At 37.7% G+C, this 19,634-nt stretch overlaps 1 protein-coding gene across 1 annotated transcript in view; it reads right to left on the bottom strand.

Annotated features, from left to right (window-relative positions):
• Positions 1-788: 788 nt before the first annotated feature.
• Positions 789-19,634, bottom strand: part of LOC131048939 (uncharacterized) — a 129,162-nt gene continuing 110,316 nt past the window's right edge. Inside the window, exons 3-5 of the mRNA XM_057982964.2 lie at positions 5,487-5,516; positions 4,283-5,389; positions 789-1,889 (exon numbers count right to left, since the gene is read on the bottom strand). Of these exons, the coding sequence (XP_057838947.1) occupies positions 1,338-1,889; positions 4,283-5,389; positions 5,487-5,516 (1,689 nt within the window). The 3' untranslated portion in view covers positions 789-1,337. The remainder of the gene's footprint in view (positions 1,890-4,282; positions 5,390-5,486; positions 5,517-19,634) is intronic.

The following is a 19,634-nucleotide window of genomic DNA, read 5'->3' as shown; positions in this document are numbered from 1 at the left end:
TTTTGAAATGAATGGTCTAACAGAATTATCTCTTGAGGAAAGGTTGGTAGAATGAGAAGCAGACCTGAAAGATTTCATGGCTCGGCTTGATCCAGAACCCCCTGGAAGTGAAAAAAAATAAACTACTTGGGAAAATCAACTAAAGCTGCAACCCTGGCTGGCTAATCTTATCAAAACCTGTTGACAAGAAATAGCAATATCAACCTGCTTAAATGGCAATCTGCAAACAATGAAATCTATGGAAAAATGTCACCATGTAAAATATGGTTGATAAAAAACGTACGGATGACAAGCTCTTCTAACAGTGCAGCACAGAAAACTATCCTCTTGATTCCAATATATCTAGAGCATTGAGACAAGAATTCATATAATGTGTGACTATTGATTCAAAACCAAGCCTTAAAACCTTCGATCTGTCGAGCAGTACCAGAGATATAGTATATAGAAGATCCACAATTTTAATATAATCGAATACAACTTGAGAAGAAATACTGTCAATGCTTGAACAAATAGGGCATGCCTTCTCTAAGTCTTGCAGAGGTGATATGATTGGGCCTTTATCATTCAATGCTAGCAATCCTATAAATATGATGGCAGGTCTTACATATGGTTATCCGGTCATCAAATAAAAGGAGGAAATAGAGTACTCCAATTTCTATGATTTTTTAACCGTGATTTCAACTTCACGTACAGATCAAGTTCATGTTACGCACTTCAAATAGTTGAGTTAGTGATTGTACTTTCACAGTCATGTAAAATCTCAAAAAAGGAATCAGAAAGCCACCAAGAAAATAATAAGTAAAATCTCACCATAAATATACAATTAAAAAGATTTTTTTTACACTCACTGCAAAGGCATTGACTGGATCTAAAGTCTAGCAATAGTCTCACTAGAACATGCTTTGCATCTGGGCATACACCTAAGTACTCATAAAAGCTAGTAAGATATTGTTGTAAAAAGCTACAGTAGATGTACCAAATCATGAGGAATGCCAACCAGTTCAAGAATGAAATTCAAAGATCAACTGCTGTTGACAGAGGCTTCTTATGTTTTTTTTTTCTAAGGCAAAAAATTCACACAGAAACTGCCCCATGAAAATGACCCAATCGCTCCAAACAAGATACACCAAATCACAAGTAAAAGCCTATCAAGAAGCAGTCAATCAAGTCCTCCAGAACCAAGAAACTTGCCTTCAAGCTGTTTCATCTTCAGTGGCATAGAACAAATATGAGAAAACTGCACATTTGCAATTATTTTTATTGGAAGCATATAAATGATGTTATCAATATTAAATTGGCCATCAAATTGTTTGATATTTCAAGATTCAACTCAGCACTTATAAGTTCTTGTCAATAAAGTTGCAGATTCGTTCTTCCATATAAATACGGTCCTTGAGACGTCGTGGCATGTGTCTCTCATCTGGGAAAATCAATAGCTCATATTCCTTTCCTGATGCTATCAAGGCATTCACCAGCCTAGCTGTATGTCTGAAATGCACATTTTCATCAATCATGCCGTGAACAAGAAGCAACTTGCCTTTAATTTTAGATACATGATGCATCACAGAACTGTATTCATAGCCTGCAGGGTTACTTGCTGGCAAGCCCATGTATTTCTCTGTATAGAAAGTGTCATATCCATCCCATGCTGTTACAGGTGCACCAGCAACAGCACACTGGAACATATCAGGGCAGCGGGCCAAGGTAATAGCTGCCATGTAACCCCCATAACTCCAGCCAAAAAGACCTATTCTACCAGATTTTGCAAAGCCTTGCTGAATTAACCAATCCACACCTGTTTCTTGATCTTCAACATCAATGTGTCCCATATTGTATTTCAGTGCACCTTCAAACTTTAGTCCACGCCGTGCACTGCCTCTATTGTCAAGCTGTGGCACAGGAATCACCACTGAATTAGTATGCTATCCCAAAATATAAAGTTATTATTAATGCATGCAGGATCATTCAATGGAGATTAATGAAATAAATAAAAATAATAATTGCCAGAACTGCAATCAGAGTATTTGAATATATGCACCCAAGGACATGACAATAATGACCAAATTTGCATCACCGACCAAGATGACAGTAAAGCAAATTTGATAGTCGAAATATGGAAGTCTGCCCCCCAGTGGTCACATAAGAACCCCTTAGGTTATATTCACTTATGGGGTGGAAAAGATTGATTCAGGGATAATGGATGGAAGAGGATGGAGAGGTGGAAGGGAAGGTGAGAGGAAGAAGGGAGTGAGATTGTTTAACCATTATTCATAAACAAGATACAAAATACATCAAACAATAGCTCAACGGCCATGAGACTGTGTTGTGCTTCTCTAATGCCAATTCTCGAGTTCTCAAATAGCATCCACAGATGAATTATGAAAGTTATATTAGTTTCTTTAAACACAAGGCATTCTGAATCAATTTCCAATCAATTAAAACACCAATTTATGGAAAAACCAATGGTGACAACATTATATATCATAAGTTATATGTCATTAAATGTTGATTTACTACTGCAGACGAATATTACTAACTTCAATCGATGACTAAAAAAGTAATAGCTAAATCTGCTCACATTTAGACCAGGTTCTAAATAGTCATTTAGTTGTCTCTATGCTTGCAAAAAGAATTCAACTCAATACATCTTTTGAACCAGAGTAGAATACCGAATTAAGTATTTAATAGGATGATCCATAAATAGTACAGATATTCCATGACTTCTTCAACAGCACAAATCTCAGTATTTCCGATTACCAACTTAGTTGAAATATTTGCTATCCTCTCTTAGATGTGCTTGGAAGTCAGTCAATTGTATTCTAGAAATGAGTTATTAAAGTGCTGCAAACTAAAGTAGATAGTTGTGTGCATGAGGAAGCAATGAAACCCTATGAGAGCATATTCAAAGAAAAAGCAAAAAAATAAGATTGTTTATCCTAGAGAAAACCAGATGTGAGCAAAAGTCCAAAAGAGTAAGGACTTCTTGCCACCATCTCTTCTCCAAATTACAAGCTTAGTGCCTTCCTGGGGACTTAAGGACAGCAGTCATCATTACAACGGTATCCTAACACTTGCAATTGCTTTGCAACTTGCACACTCCTGCACTCAACTCCCTATGCAGTCAACCAAGAAGAAGAACCTAAAAAGAATGGAAAGAACCATTCCACAATGACCCTACAGTTAAATTAATGTGTTAACGTCAAGTTAGGTTGAAAACAAAATGACCAAAATCCAAACAAAACAGGAAAAGACATTGTTTATAGTCATTACAATGCCTGTTCATTCCTCCTGGGAAAAACAAGGACCTATATAGTACTATCATGACATGAATAACTGCCATGACAGATGAAACCGCCAACCCTTCCTCATCTAGTTGTTTCATCACTAACAAAACTGTAGCCTCGATCTCTTTATTTTTGCAGGAATCTACTTCATTTGTGTTTGACTCCAATGTGTGCAAAACACCTTAGAAACATCTGCAACCTGTGTAAACACCTAGACAACATGTATAATTTCATCCATAACTAAGACTCATTGAGTTAGGAATTTTTGAGAATGTCTCAAATGATGTTTTGGTGCTCAAAGTTGTAGGCTCCCAAATCCCTAAAGCTAGGCTGTTTCAGAGTGTCAAGGGTGTCAAACTCAAAACAAAAAACCTCTAGATTACGCTTGGCAGGGACAGAAACAGAACAATTTGCTAAAGTGAGTAATAACTTCTTTAGCTTTAAACTTTGATAGGCCAAGGGGGTATTCCTTGAGGTGCTATGTTGAAGACTAACTGTAGAGAATGAAATTTAACCCTACAACAAACCATACCCATTGCATAAATACTCCTATTTGTCTATTATTAAGTGCCTATATGTCAGTTTAACAATACATGGGTTTTGCACCTTCATAAAGGAGATAAGCAACCATGTAAAGAGTTTGAAAATGGCATTTGGATAACCCCTATGATATTGCACACTTCTAGAAATAGAAGTAAAAATAAAAAAATCAACATAATATAAAAAGAAGATTGAATGTGTTGGTGAATTGGGAGGTTGAGCACAAAATAGACAAGTGTCATTATCCAATAGAGGCAACAAAGTCTCAAGTTCATGGAGACATTCAAAAGATTCCAAATAAGCACTTGAAAATATTTTTTGAGATTACAACACAGTATAAACATGGAAGCTCGGTTTTCCTACCAAAAACACACATAACAGTATATCAAACAATTTGAGCAATTCAAGCACATTTAATACCTTATTAAGTGGAAATTAATATAAACATGGATACTAACCCTCCAAACCATGATGCCTTTGCTGCATAGGTATTGTGCTCTCATATCAACAGTGTTCACCCATGAGTTGTAAACAGTCTGAACATGTGGACCACCATACACATGAACTAACGTCTTATAAGGCGGAGGTCCAAACAGTTCAACAGATGGTCTGTATATTGCTCCATATAAAGGAGTACCATCACTTGCCAATATCTGAACTATCTCTGGAGCTAAAGTTAGTAATCTTTGAATGCGAGGTGTCAGAGATGGTTGCTCATATATGGGTATTAACAACTTACCATCTTGCAAGGAACGCAGTGTGACCCTTGGTAGAGATTTCAAAGAATCATGGATGTCTACAAATCTCTGCATCTGATGGTCCAAGACCACTGAATGTCTCCCTTCCTCCTGTGTCAACCTTTTTGGCTTTTGAAGTGGGTGGTCAAAATTAGGAAAGAGCAATGTACTGTACAAATGAGTCTCTAGAGGATTATCTAGTGTCCCAGTAAAATAAACAACACCATTAATCTCATCTACTCCAGCAACCTGTTCGACCATCCACTCACCCTCAGTGATGGCACCTAAACAATAACCTTTCCCATCATAAACATACAAATGCCTGAATCCAGTTCTCTCACTAGCCCAAAGAAAGCCTCCTGCAAAACGATCCACACCCTTATGCAAAGGTGTAAAACAGTCATTCAAATTCACCCAGATGTCATTTTCTTCTATCAAAAGAGTTTCCCGCATTCCAGTCTTTAAATCAAATTTTAGAAGCTTCAACTTAGAATGTACCCTATTCAAAACTTGTGCAGTCAGTACATTACCCTGCATCCATGCAACCCTAGCTAAGTATTCTTCCTCCGCATCATCTTTACTCAATCCACATGACAAATCCATCCAAGAAATGTCACCGCCGGTTGCTGGAACAACACCAAGGCACACTTCCACATTTGTATGACCAGCAAAGGGGTAAGCATGGTCCTCCTCTGCTTCTCTCCCAACAGTTGCTTTACCTTGATGCATGATCCTATAAAAAGGTATGTCCGAAGCATCAACCTGTGCAAATGCAATATATTTACTATCTGGTGACCACCAGAAACCATTTCTCCTCTCCATCTCTTCCTGTGGCACTGGCAAGTAAGATTGGTAGAGTGCCAATAGACACAAGCATTTGCAGTTATCAAAGTAAAATGGGCATAAAATTAAGAAAATAACATACCTGAGCAATATATTCAGCAATGCCATGTGTCTGCAAAACATCCAACAAATCAAAACAAAAATTAAATCGAATCTCAACAGAACATTCAGTAGTTGTATATTGACTAAAATTTAAGATGCAAGAAACCTGTACAATTTTCATAGAATGAAAAGTATTTCGACATACTAAGTATGGATTAAAAAAATACTGATAACAGCATGCCAACATTGAGAAAACTGCCCCTACAAGTTCCCTGTCATCCAGATTTCTACCATCTGGAAAATCAAATGAAGTTGCTATAGCAATTACAGAGTAAAATACAAATAATAACAAAAAAGATTTACAGATATAGGATCTTCAAACCTTGCGGTCACATGGTAAATAGGAGAATCTTGATTCAATATATACTATTGTGGGAGTCAAATTTATATGCCAGGTAATGTTTCAATATCTCAAAGTTGTAACCAGTCAAACTTCTTAGTTCTCTCAGTTAAAACAAGATTCTGCATACATATGATCTAGTATTGGAATCCCTATTAAATATACCCCATCAAACCAGTAACATAAAACTATTGAAAAGTTCAACTCTTAAGCCATATGAAAAGTGAGACTACCAAACCCGGGAGGAGAAACTCGGCAACAACAATGGATTAGTAAAGGAAAAAATCAATGGGATCAAAAATCACCTGGTATCAGGATTAGAGGTTGAGAGTCAAGACACGGTTGGTAAAGAACTAAAAGAGACTATATCTGAATTGGAGATTCTGAAGGAGGCTCAGAGATTGGATTCATTGTCAGTTGTGAAATTTCTCTTGGAAGGAATTTAAATCCAAATACATAAGGATCTAAAAGGTTGGGTTGGGTCAATTCATGATCCAAACCCCATACTCTCTTTCCTTACATTAAAGTTTGTGGCTTTTATTAAACAAAACTTTCAATAGATCATAGTCGTATCCAAACACATCATTCTTAGCTCTCCAAGGAGAATTTTCCCCACAGGATCCTTCTAGAGAACTTCTGTAAACATCTTAGAGAGATTTATCCTGGAAGGGTTTTGGGAAAGTACTCAGTCAAAATAGGCCAACAAATCTTTGAAATCTAGATTATAATAACTTAGAGATATCCACAAAACTGCATTTTCTTTTATGATTACTTAGAAGTATCCACAAAACTGCATTTGTTTCAGAACAATTTTTGTTTCAATTGTGGAAATAAGTTTTGTCAATTATCTGCTAAATTGATAATTGCGTTTCCAGAGAATGATTCAATTTCATATATTTTCTATGAAGATATAGTTCATTGTGTATGTTTAATTCAATGAAAAGCACAAAAAACATGCATTAATTTTATTTTATTTAATATTTCCAGCAAGTCAATTAAATTCATGTTGTTATTTAAAATTATTGCCTACAAGTAAAATAGCTTTTATACTTTTAGAACAATGTCATAGATTAGATTATTTATTTTGAAACATGTATTTATTAAAAATCAAAACTCAAAAACATTTAGAAAGCACAAAAAAATACCATAACATTATAAAAAATTTAAAATATCAAAAACAAGCAAAAAAAGTCTCATTAACACCACTATTCAAATCAATGCGTTAATAACACCTAAATAATTCATCTCATAACCAACTCCTTCAAACAAGTGAGTTGCTCACGTGCAATGTAATACAAAACATCAAAAAATATCCATCTATTCATTGAAGTGCCTATGCAAAACCTTCATCATTTCCTTGCTCTAGAACAACTTGGGATTGAGTGGAGGAAAGAGAGCATTGATGCTAGACTGAGGTGTTTAGGATTCACTTTCACTCTGATCCCTCTCCTTGTCATTAACCAACTCAATGCATTGAACAAACAAATTGAAGTTGCCGGAAGCTAGCCAAATCCAAAGGTTTTCCTCTCAACCTTGGTCAACCACACCCCTTTCTTCTTAGAAACTCACCAAGTCACTAAAGTTGACAAAATCCATCTAATGACTCACCTCAACCTCATCCAGCTCAGCAATAAATACCAACACAATCCATATAGTGGCTTGACTTGACATAACCCTACACACACACCCCTCCTCTAGGATACCACAAAAGTCACTGCCCCTTGACCCCAAAACCCCCACTCCGTTTTATTTTTTAAAATTGTCTTCTACCCCTTCCTTCCACCTGCTTCGATCAGATCCTTCCACCAATCCACTATCCATATGAATCTCTAGTCTATTGGCGGTATAGCTAGCTGGGACAACATCTCCCTGGGAACGTCGAGCCCCCGATGAACACTGGGAACCCTACGATTCCCACCCACCCAGACTTATCCTATATCCACCCACCCATCCCTGTCAATTAATCTACCTCCCGGGGGGGCATGAACACCCTTTCCTATAGTTGAGTTTCCCACCCGTAATCCAGAATTGCCCATAGAATAGTAGGGGCCACCCTTTGCTCAACCAATATTGGCACAAATAAATAGCCTGAATGGGGCATGAATAAGACCCATCTACTTCTATTGAGCGGGTTGGTTAAGCCAACTAATCCATGGGAACACAGATCTAAATGAGAATGACCTCAGCTCTAGTGATCTAGGTGTTCATGTCGTTTACCACCCTCATGAATCACGAATTTCTTTGGGCCGATTGATTCATTTCCGGGGTTCGCATCCCCCGTCCAACTCATTCTGTTGATTTTATACTTTCAGATTAATGTAAAATCTTAGAAATCAGAATTTAGTTTCTAATTGATTTGTTTGTTGTTAAATTTTAGAGATTTCTAGATCTAGGCATAGCATAGAAATGAACAAATAAGAACAAAACACAATTACCTTGGAAAAACCTCCTAGGAGGAAAAACCCAGCCTGAAAGGATCCTCAGATCTGATTATGGATTATATTCATATAACAGTTGCAACACTTATCTCAAGTTCTTGAAGATATTTGAAGTGTTTGCACTTAGGGCTGATGGAATCAACAACAGGTCTGCACTTTATCTGCCCCTTAGACACACCAACCAGCACTCAGACTCAAGCCCTAGATCTGCACTCTTGATGTATCTTAGGTCTGCAGTTATGCTTGAAACTGATCCGTAACCCTAGCACTTTAATTCTGGGACAGCTCGGCCTCCTTTGTGACAGTATGAGCTTGATGTTTGCTTCTTCAAATGGCAGGGATGATTCACATAAGTTCCTTCACCAATCTTCGCATTAATCAGATGTGTACTTCGCTTCATTTGGCATGTGTGAATTTCACATTATCAGCAGATATATATTTCGCATAAGGATGCATGTGTTATGTATCTAATGGAGTGAAGATGCCATTTATTTATATGGAGTGCAAGAGACTAATTGAGTCAGCTTTTAACTTAATTGGTGGTTTTAATTATTAATATTTCCCTTTTATCGAAATGCCATGTTAGGATAGGGTTGGCCCTATTTGTGGAAGCACGCTACCTTGTATGTGGCGCGGGCTTTTATTATGTAGCGTGGGGTTTAATGGAGTGCCGTGAGGTATAGGGCCCAGCCCTACACGTTGGAGAAAGGGGCTGGCCCCCTTGGGCGGATTCCAATGTTGCCCAAGGCAATTGGAATCAGCCATTTCCCTAATTACAATCAACACATTCCACAGTTTGTGTTTTCATTATACAGTTTGTCCTACTGATCAATTACTTACTTCTTAATGCAACAAATAATTGATCGTTGGGATCGATCAGTGAACTAACATGTGACAAGGAATGATTGTATCGAGTGAAGGAATAGCCATAAATCTATATGTGAACATTACTATATATGAAGTTATAAAACATTTTTATTTACTTTTAAAATTTGTGATTTGAAAATTGGCATTGAATTATCAGCCAAATTCTCAATTCTGTATTTAAGTACATATATTTTGTGCAAATGATGGTTATTTTTATATGTCTGTAATATATACCATTGTACAGACATTCCCAGCCATGCACTGAACCTGGGGAAAAATCAGTGGACTGCCAAACCCTAAACCAGCAACATAGGTTAACATTAATAAGAACCTCTAGGGTCACATATTCAGATGCATATTTTTTATGCATATTCAGATGCTTTTGAAGAACCTCTAGGGTCACATACACTTAAAACTTTAGAAGGTAATATTGGCTAATCTCTATGCCTCAAATTCCCTGATACTCAAGCAGGCTGGCTGGAAAGCATTGCAAGCATTCTAGGAGATGGGAGGTTATCAAGATTTTATTCTTCTAAGTGATTCCAATAAAGCCCTACCTACTGATAAAACAATAAGGGGGAGCACAAACGAGTCTACGTCCCAAATTGACTTCTGATATACCTCCATGAGTATGCCCTATGGGATGTCAAAGAAAAATGAAGAAAATTAATATGGTTCATTGGAAAGAAACAGTTTGCTACAATCATGGAAAGAGTTGAGAAATTTGTGTATCTCTGAGCTAGTTGGAAAAAAACTGGATCATTAAGTAAAAAATGTGATGTCCCTTTTTAAAGTTTTTAGGAAACTATGTAATTTTGTTTTTTTATGATTATGGAGAACTGGAAATAAATGCTAAAATAGATAGTCAATCCCTGGGAAATATTTAATATGAACTGAGCTAAAAATACAAGCTAACAATATATGATATGCAAATTTTATTTGATAGAATGAAAACTGAAATGGATACTAAAACCCTAAGTTATGCTGATTGGAAGAAACAAATTGCAGAATTAATTATAAACTCTGATAATTAATGATACGAAATATATTTAGAACCCCTCATTAATGACAGATGGTTTTTATGATGACAGTAAGGCAGCAGCAGACTAATCCATGACTAAGCAGCAATACAGCAGAAAATAGTTTAGAAATGAAGTGCTGAACACCAGAAATATTTCATATAATATTCAGAATTACATCACCAGAATTTGTATTACTTCAACTTGCACTTAGAAGAGCTCAGATTGAATACAAGCACATGAACTAATATTGACAGGTTGTTAATAATATAAGGTTGTGCTTGGATTGGTGGTGGCTCCAACATAACATTAGACTCTTACAGTGGTGCGATCTATCCTCCAAAAGGCTGCACTCCAAAATCTGCTGTGTATGGCAGCACTAAAGTAATAAGGTCCGATTTATAAAGGCAAACAATATAAAGAAGTAGCACTACTTCTTTGAAAAATGCTGGAAGTTGATTTGACAAAGCCGCACACTTTGCTTTCAAATATGAATTGAACAATTGCAATTAATAAACTCAAATACAATAGTTGTGTATAATAACCCAATTGAAGATAAGGGTTTTCATCCTCAAATCCAAGATTCCAAGAGGATTTTTGTCCTAAGGAAATTTGCCAACCTAGGGTTACCATCCTTGAAAGCTTTAATGTTGAAATTTGAATTCGAAATGATGATTATGTATAATGGATCCTTTGATGTAAGCTTTGACTTCTCTTTCAAAGACACTTTACTTTCAGGCCCTCTATTTTATTTTATTTTTAGTTATTTTGCTGTCCCCTCCAAGTATTTAGAAATACTTTTAAATTACATCCAAAGGCCCCTTTTTGAATTACATTCTAAATGAAATGTTAAAAGCAGGTTTAAACATTACATAGGACCTAATATTTAAGTGTCCTTCTGAAAATGAAGTGATCATGCCAACTTAGAATATAATTATTTTGATTTCCCTTGCTCTATCCGTTAGCCTATAGAAAAAGGGAAATGCTAGAGATCTTCTTCATGGATCTAATCTTGAAAAGGGTGTCATGTCCCCTCCTTGACCATTATATATAACCTAACCTAAATGAAGTAATTATTATTAATTAACATAATAATTATCAACAAATGATTACTTGAAATCATTAAATATTTATTTATTTATTTATTAAATATTATTATTTCATTAATATTTATTAATTATTCTTGAAATATTTAAATAAAATAAATTAATATTATATTTAAAAATATATTTAAAAATATTATAAATAAATATTACATATTAATAAGATAGTGATATTTAAATGTTTGATCAATAACAGTGTGTAACTGTAGTTGATCAATAATAAATTGATAAGTAAACATTCATTATCATAACAATGTAGTTAGAAATAAATATAATAATAAATAAATTCAGGAAACAAATATTCAATAAAAACAATATATAATACAATAGCATTCATCCTAATCAGTCAATAAAGTTAATTATTAAATCAAAAACTGACTGCTGGTGTCAGAGATTGTCCCCTCAACAATAGACAGTGATATTCAGCAAGAGTGATTGGTAATGAGTATCGGTTTTAATCATGGAGGCAGCAAAACATTCACTAATACTAATCACAGGGTGGTCATGATATTAACCGATTACTTAATATCCTAAAGTTGTGTATGAAGGGATGTGATCTTGTTAAAGATCATATTAGCCACTGGTAAAAAAAATATTGTTACCAACAAACAAATCGTATCACACAGCCTTTCATAGGAGAAGAGGCACGATGGGGTGAGGAGTTCCCACGTCTCTCCAAAGAGGCACGAAAATGTATAAAGTATATCTCATTTCCATTCGCAAAAGAAGGGGGGAATACGGGAAAAGAATAGAAGAGGGAATCCGGAAGGAAATACCGCAGACCAGTATCTGGGAAAAACTCCACGGTATGAGTAGATTAGTAAAGGGTTCTAGGATACTGATTTGTTATGCCAGTTTAGCATAGATAAAATAATTAACACTTCGACCACTGAGAAAAACGCAAGCAATTCAGACTGTTTATATTCAAAAATTCAAAACGATTAGTCATGAATTTTTAAATTCAAACCTGCACACGACCGTCGCTAGCCCATCCCATTCCCTTCAAATCCTTAGCAAATACAGGGCTTGTAAATTCAAATTATGGTCGTCCGTCGTCAACGATGTGGGTGAGCGAGCGAGTTTTCGGGATGAGCGAGCGATCGGGGATGAGGTGTTCGGCATGCAACGGAACAGGCGTTGGGGGGATGAGGCGGTGTCTGATCTGCTCCCCCCCAAAGATCCTTTTGGCTCTCGGGCAGGACATATTCCGCAGTGGGTTTTTCAGGATGGCAAATGGATTGATGTCTTGGCTTCACCTGCTCGCTTGACAGAGGATAAAATACTCCAACATGATTTCCCTTCTTCTGCATATTTCAAAGGGTTTTTTCGGCTGCATCAGAATCGGGACAGTAATCGAAATATGGGGAATGGGCAAAAGGGCAAGCAAAAACGAAATGCTAGGGTTTCTAGAAATAAGGCTCGGCCGAATGCCTCTGCGAATTTGCAATCAATTTCAAAGGATTTGGGAGGTCATTTGTCGAATGTGGAATCACCCTCTCAGCCTGCTCCGTTCTCGGTTCCTTTGATTGATGCCTTGGATGCCATTTTGGGGAAGAAGGCTCGTGATCTTTGGGCTTTGGCAGTCGTGATTTAGGTGTGGGGTGATTCTATTCCTCTGTCCAAGCTCCATTATAAACTTCATGCACACTGGTATGGCACTTTGTATTTCCATGTTCTCTCTGCAAGTTCGTTTATCATTGTGTTTGATTCTACATCTGCTAGAGATAAGGCTTTGAGTATTCCATTTTTTTGGCTTGAGAAAAACCTGATTTTTGTGGAGAGTTGGAAACCCTTTCTAGCGGCTTCTAGGGTTGGCCCAAAACAGGTTCCTATGTGGTTTAAACTTCCTCTTTTACCATCAGAATTCGTTGAATCTAATATTTTAACAAAAATTGGGATTCGTTAGGAAAATTTCTGTTGTCCGATTTGCTGTTTGAGGATGGGGTGTTGGTTGTCAAAATTTGTGTTTTAATTTCCCCTAAAATCTCCCTGCCAAAGTTCTGCAACATTCGGTCTCCGTTTGGTTTGTGGCGTCAAAATCTGGTCAGGGACTCTGAGGATTTTGGTTGCTCTGTAATAACTATGGATTCTCCCTTGTTTTTTCATATGAAATCTATTCGATTTGGATCAAGGGATACTGAATCTCCTTTTGATTAGAATGTGGACACTTTTGCCTGGAATAAAGGTCAATTTGTTGGGGCTGTTGCTAATCCTCCTTCCCCCTTGAAGAAAACTTTCACTTCTAGGGTTCCAGCAGCAGTACCTAAGAACTTTGTTCCTTCCTCGAGGATTGGTCTGTCGAATGCTCCCCTTCTGGAAAATTCTAATGACACTCCAAATATGGGATTGTCTTCTGAACATGTGGTTGAGTTGGGAAATATCTTAGGGGCTGAACCATGAATCCTTGATGTTTTAAATAAATCTGTGGCTGCTGGTATTGTTCCAGATGTGGGTAATATCTTAGAAGTTGAAACACGAATCCCTGAGGTTTTGATAGTTAGTGACAAACCCGTGGGTATTGACGTTGTTCCAAACGAGCATCTCATTGCTCAGATCCAGGATATTGTTTACACTAATAAGGTCTCTCTTAATTCTCCTTTAGCAAATAAGGTAATTTCTTCGATTTCGGTTGATCTGGGTTCTTTGGAGAAGGACTTGGTTGCTTTTCCCACCAATAACTCTTTTGAGCTTCTCAACATGGATAAGGCTTTGTTGGCTTCAGGTCTTGTGTCATCCCTGGCTCCCTTGGTCTCAGATAAGGAGGAGGTTAGGGTAGATAAGGCACTCGTGGAGGTCACTCCCGGGCTCCCTTTGGTTCAAACCCCTCTTCTCCCTACCTCACCCTTGTCCACTCCGGGGAAAAGGGGTCGCAAACCCAAGCATACTAAGACTAAATTAGAAATTGATGCAGGAATTCAAACAACTATTCTTTCTTCTTTGGAGACCTCTAGAAAGAAAAGATCAAAGAAACCCTTTAGTCCACCTCTCACAAGAGCCTTAGCTACCAAACGAAGTCTGCATAAGGTTTTTTCGGCAGGATTGGTTTCTCCACTTTCTTTGAATGTTTTGAGAGGAGTTGATGCTTCCCCTCAGGCCCAATGAGGATTATATCTTGGAATGTTAGGGGCTTAAACGCCCCTAACAAACGACGCTTGATTAAGTCACAATTGGACTTAATGAAGTGTGATTTAGTATTGCTACAAGAAACTAAGCTAAATTTGTCTTCGGCTGATAGGTTATTTTCTTCTTGGAAAGTATGGAATTCTTGCTCATCTCCCTCTTCTGGTGCTTCGGGTGGGCTGGCAGTCCTTTGGAATGATTCTAGTGTACATTTCTCATTAATTGCTTCATCATCCAATTGGATGCTTGGGCTGGTTAAGAGTAGGATGTCAAGTTTAAAATTCTGGTTATTTAATGTCTACGGTCCATCTGGGGTTCTAGAAAAAAGAAATCTTTGGAATATTTTGGTTTCTCTTGCTACTCCTCTGCGGAATGTTTTTATGATTTTTGGGGGAGATTTTAATGCAATTACTAGTATGGATGAAAAGGCTAGGGGAATCATCCCTAATAAACATTCTATGTCAGACTTTTGCAACTTTATTCACTCCCTGAATTTGGTTGATTGTAAACCTCTTAATGGGTCATTTACATGGGACTAACATGCGAAGGGACTTTTGTCAAATTTCGGAAAGGCTGGATCGCTTTATGGTTTCAGATAACTGGTTTAATTCAGGACAGGACTTTGTGTCCTCAATTCTCCCCTTTACTGGTTCTGATCATTTCCCAATTCAGTTCAATATATTTGAGGATAGGGCTCCTAGAAAGTTACCTTTCAAGTTTGAGCCAATGTGGTTTAGGGACCAATCGTTTTTATCTTCCTTAAAACAATGGTGGACTTCAGCTCCATTTTTTCCTAGGTCTCGGATGTTTCAGCTTTTTAAGAAAATGGGCTTTTTAAAGTTAAGGATAAAGGATTGGAATGTGATGCATTTTAAGAATATTTTTGGTGAAAAGGCTAGGATTCTGGAGGAAATTGGGCAGCTAAATGAAAGCATTGTTGCTTCAGGTATGTCTTCCTTAATGTATGATAAGCTAAAGTTGTTGAACCCGCAGTTGAGTGAGACCTTGGCTAGGGAAGAATCTTATCGGAGACAGAAGTCTAGGGACCTTTGGCTTTCCGAAGGCGATCGAAATACTAAATTCTTTCACTCCTCTTCTAAGCTCAAGAGACTTTGTAATCGAATTTCTTGTATTACTGACTCTAATGGTAACAATCTGATGGATGAGGATGATATAGCTGCCAAAGCTGTTAGGTTTTTTAAGTCTCTTCTTTCAGCAGAACCGGTGTTGGTGGATGATGAGTTTGTAAATTCGATCCCCCCTTTAGTGTCTCAAGAGGATAATAGGATGCTTATGGCCCCCTTTTCTTTGGCTAAATTAAAAGAGAGTGTCTTTTCCATGCACCCGGAAAAGGCGCCAGGTCCGAATGGATTTACGGCTTTATTCTTTCAGAAATGTTGGGATTTTATAGCAAATGATGTACTGCTAGCATTGGAGGAATCTAGAAGGAATAGGTCGATACTAAGAGAAATTAATACCACTCTTATTGCTATCATCCCGAAAGTAGATAACCCTACCTCTTTTTCGGACTTTCGTCCGATTGCCTTGTGTACTACCTTAAATAAAATCTTTACTAAGGCAATTTCGGTTAGGTTGTCTAAGCTCCTTCCTCGGGTAATTTCCTTGGAGCAGGGTGGTTTTGTGCCTAGTCGAGAAACTTCTGAAGGTGCCATTGTAGCTCACGAAATCCTGCACTCCATATCCCATCAAAAGGTCCCAGCCATGATTCTTAAACTAGACATGCTTAAAGCTTATGATCGGGTTAATTGGCAGTCCATGGTGGCGGTTTTGTATCGTTTAGGGTTTTCGCATAGTTGGGTTAAGTGGGTGTTTTCATGTATATCCTCTGCCCGCTTTTCAATTTTGATTAATGGCTCTCCCTCGGGTTTCTTTGCTTCCTCCCGAGGAATTAGGCAAGGAGACCCCCTATCTCCTTTTTTGTTTATTCTTTTGGTGGAAGCATTAAGTAGGGCTATCTCTAGTGCTACGGCATCTGGTTTATGGTCAGGCATCAAAGTCGATGGTCTCCCTTCTTCACAATCTCATTGCTTATTTGCTGATGATACGCTTCTATTTGGGGTGGCCTCTATGAGGGAAGCCCAAGTTATTAAGAAAATTATTTCTAATTATGCTGCTTTTTCTGGACAACAAGTTAATAATCAGAAGTCTAAAGTCTTTTTTGTGAATGTCCCCACTCTAGTTCAGGATACACTTACCCGCTTCTGGAGTTTTCAAGTTGGAACCTTTCCATGTATGTACTTAGGCATTCCTTTCTTTTTGGGATTGGAAAAGACCTCCTTTTGGGATAAAGTTGTTCATTCAATAACCTCCAGAATTTCCTCCTGGAATCATAAGTGGCTTACGATGGCTGGTAAGATCATTTTAATCAAATTAGTGTTGAATGCCATTCCTACATATTTGATGTCTATCCTACAAGCTCCATCTCAAGTTATTAAGGATATTAAGGTTTCCCTTAGAACCTTCCTTTGGAATGATAACTTTGGAGGTAAAAAGAAGATCCCTCTTCTTGCTTGGGATAAAATTTGTCGTCCCAAGGAGCTGGGGGGGGCGGGTATCCGTGATCTAGTTTTGCAGAATAAAGCATTGGGGGCAAAATTGATTTGGAAGTTATATGCAGACCCTCAGTAAATGGGCTTTCGTCATGCTCACCAAGTATTTAAGGGGAGCATCTAGAGAAAGGATTTTTACTGCAACATCCCTTCCAAAGGGCTCTGCATTCTAGAATTTTTTGGTTTCTTGTAGGGAGGTGGTCTTACCACATCTATCTTGGGTTGTCCATAGTGGGAAAAAGGCCCGATTTTGGAATGAAGTTTGGAATGGGCATCCTACTCTCTTAGCTATTCGTGACTGGTCCCCTTTGCCTGATATTCTATCGGATCTTTGGGGGCCTCTTGTTGCAGATTATTTTAATATTGTCTCATCAGGCCCATGTTTAGTGGCTAAATGGAAGGATATCCCTCCCTTGTCTATTGATAACAATCTTATTTTAGCTTTTGTAGATGAAATTCGTAAAAGACCTCTAGTTTTCCTTAATAAGGAGGACTCTTTGGTTTGGGTTAAAAATAAATCAAGCTCCTATTCAATCAAAGATGGGTACAAGTCTTTGGTTCAGGCCCCTTTGCACTCTTCTTGGCCTACTAAGCTTTTTTGGCATCCTGCGGCAGGGGCTTTTGCTTAGTTGGCAGTCCAAGATAGAGTCCTTACTGGGATGCGATTGGATAGGCTTGGGATTACAGCAGTTTTTCCTTGTGTTTTCTGTGGTTATTGTATGGAATCGGTGGATCACCTTTTCCTGTTGTTGCTTCTGAATGTTGGTATTGGTTTTTTGATATGTTAGGATGGTCTTCCGCTCTCTGTTCTAATCTACTTTCACAATTTATGGCATGGCCCTTGTTGTTTCCCTCTTCATTCTACTCATCTCTTTGGGTTGTCGCTCCATCTCTGGTGATTTGGAATCTTTGGCTTGAAAGAAATTCAAGAATCTTCAAACATAAATTTGCGACTTTGGCAGACATAATTGGTAAAATTCAAGCCTCCATTAGTGAAGTGGTGATTTCTTTCATTCATAAAAATTTAGATCATCTCAGGTCCTTTTCTCATTGGGATAATTGGGTCACTTGGCGATGGTCTTCGCTTCATTTGATGCCTTCTCATGGGGTTATATCAGATGGATTTTCTTCGCTTCTTAATCGCAAGATGGCTAAATGGAGGAGTCCTCCTTTCCCTTCATTCAAACTTCAGTTTGATGGGGCTTCTAAGGGTAATCCGGGGAGGTCTGGGATTGGGGTAATTATTTTTTATCACTCTTCAAAGTTCATCGAAGCAGTGGGTAAATATATTGGCCATGGCACTAATAATGTGGCTGAGTTTCAGGCTTTATCCTTTGGGCTTGATCTAGCTCTTTCTTTAAACATTAAGGATATTGTTATTGAAGGTGATTCAATGCTGGTCTTTCAGGCGATTGCCAGCAAAAAGTGTCTCTCTTGGCACTTGCAGTATTTTTTATATCATATTCTCCTATGACTAAAAGGTTTTTCCACTTTCTCTATTTCTCACTGTTTTAGAGAGATCAATGTCTTTGCAGATTTTATAGCTAACAAGGCTGTTGTTGAGGGTGCTGATTATATAGAACTTGCCCCTTCGAACATTCCTATCTCCTACATGAAGCTTCTCTCTTAGCAGTTCTTCCATCCAGAAACTTCCCTCATCCCCTACTCTTGGTGTGGGTGTTCTTTCACAAGTGCCCATAATAAAGGTGTTGGTCTTTTGGGCAATATCTTTGTTGTTGACATTTATTGGGAGAATCTCCTCATTAAGGAGAGAGTTTGTTGTGGTTTCTATTTTTTGGGGTGACCTGCCTTTTGTCCGAGTGTCCTCTCCCTTCTCCTTGTTTTATGGGGTGTTTCACTTCCTTGGATGGCTATAGGGGGGATGTTGTTCTGCCTTATGGCAGCATCTTTGTTGTAGCTATTTCTGGTAGTAGCTCCTTATTAAGTATGGAGAATGGAGGGGCAAACTATGCTCGGCTGACATTTTTTGATAGTGATCAGGTTTTGGGTTGTTTCTCATGTTGTTCTTTGGCTGCATTTTTTAATATTATGGATACCTCTGTTGATGGTTATCCTCGTCTTCTTTTGATATTTCGGAGATTGTCGTTTGGTCTTTCTCTATTTTACTTTCTACAGCTTTTGGTAAGTTGTTGGGCAATGTATAAGAATGAAATTGTATGGTCCGTGTGTAATCTTATGATTGACTGGCAGTTTTGGTATTTATTGGACTTCTTGATTGGCATTATCTGGTTCCATGAAGCTACATGATGGGTTTATGGGATATCATCACGGTTGATGGGTACCCCGGTTTCCATTGGATATTTTGGGGGCTGATTTGGTATCAGATCTCCGGTGCTAATCATTAGTTTTCGTGGCTGGATTTTGTTAAACTACATTGATTCTAATCTTCTGCTTTCTTGGTAATCATTTTTCTTTACGGTTGGATGGGGGTAACTTAGCCATGAGCTTTCGTTTCACATTATGTGGAATTACTCCTTCTGCTGAATCATTACGCCTTGTGGTCGTTCTGTTGTCTTGGAAGTTGTCTTAATGAGTGGTTCTGTTGTAAGATAAGAGGAAATTTCATCTTTTGGTTTGAGGTTTTTTGCTCGGCATTTTCTCTTATGATGACAAGATAATCATGCAACGGTTATCCTTTCCCTTATTATAT

This window comes from Cryptomeria japonica, chromosome 2 (assembly GCF_030272615.1).
Source record: "Cryptomeria japonica chromosome 2, Sugi_1.0, whole genome shotgun sequence".
In the NCBI taxonomy this organism is placed as follows: Eukaryota; Viridiplantae; Streptophyta; class Pinopsida; order Cupressales; family Cupressaceae; genus Cryptomeria; species Cryptomeria japonica.
The sequence above is the reverse complement of the archived record's forward strand: the minus strand, read 5'-3'. Positions and strand labels throughout refer to the sequence as shown.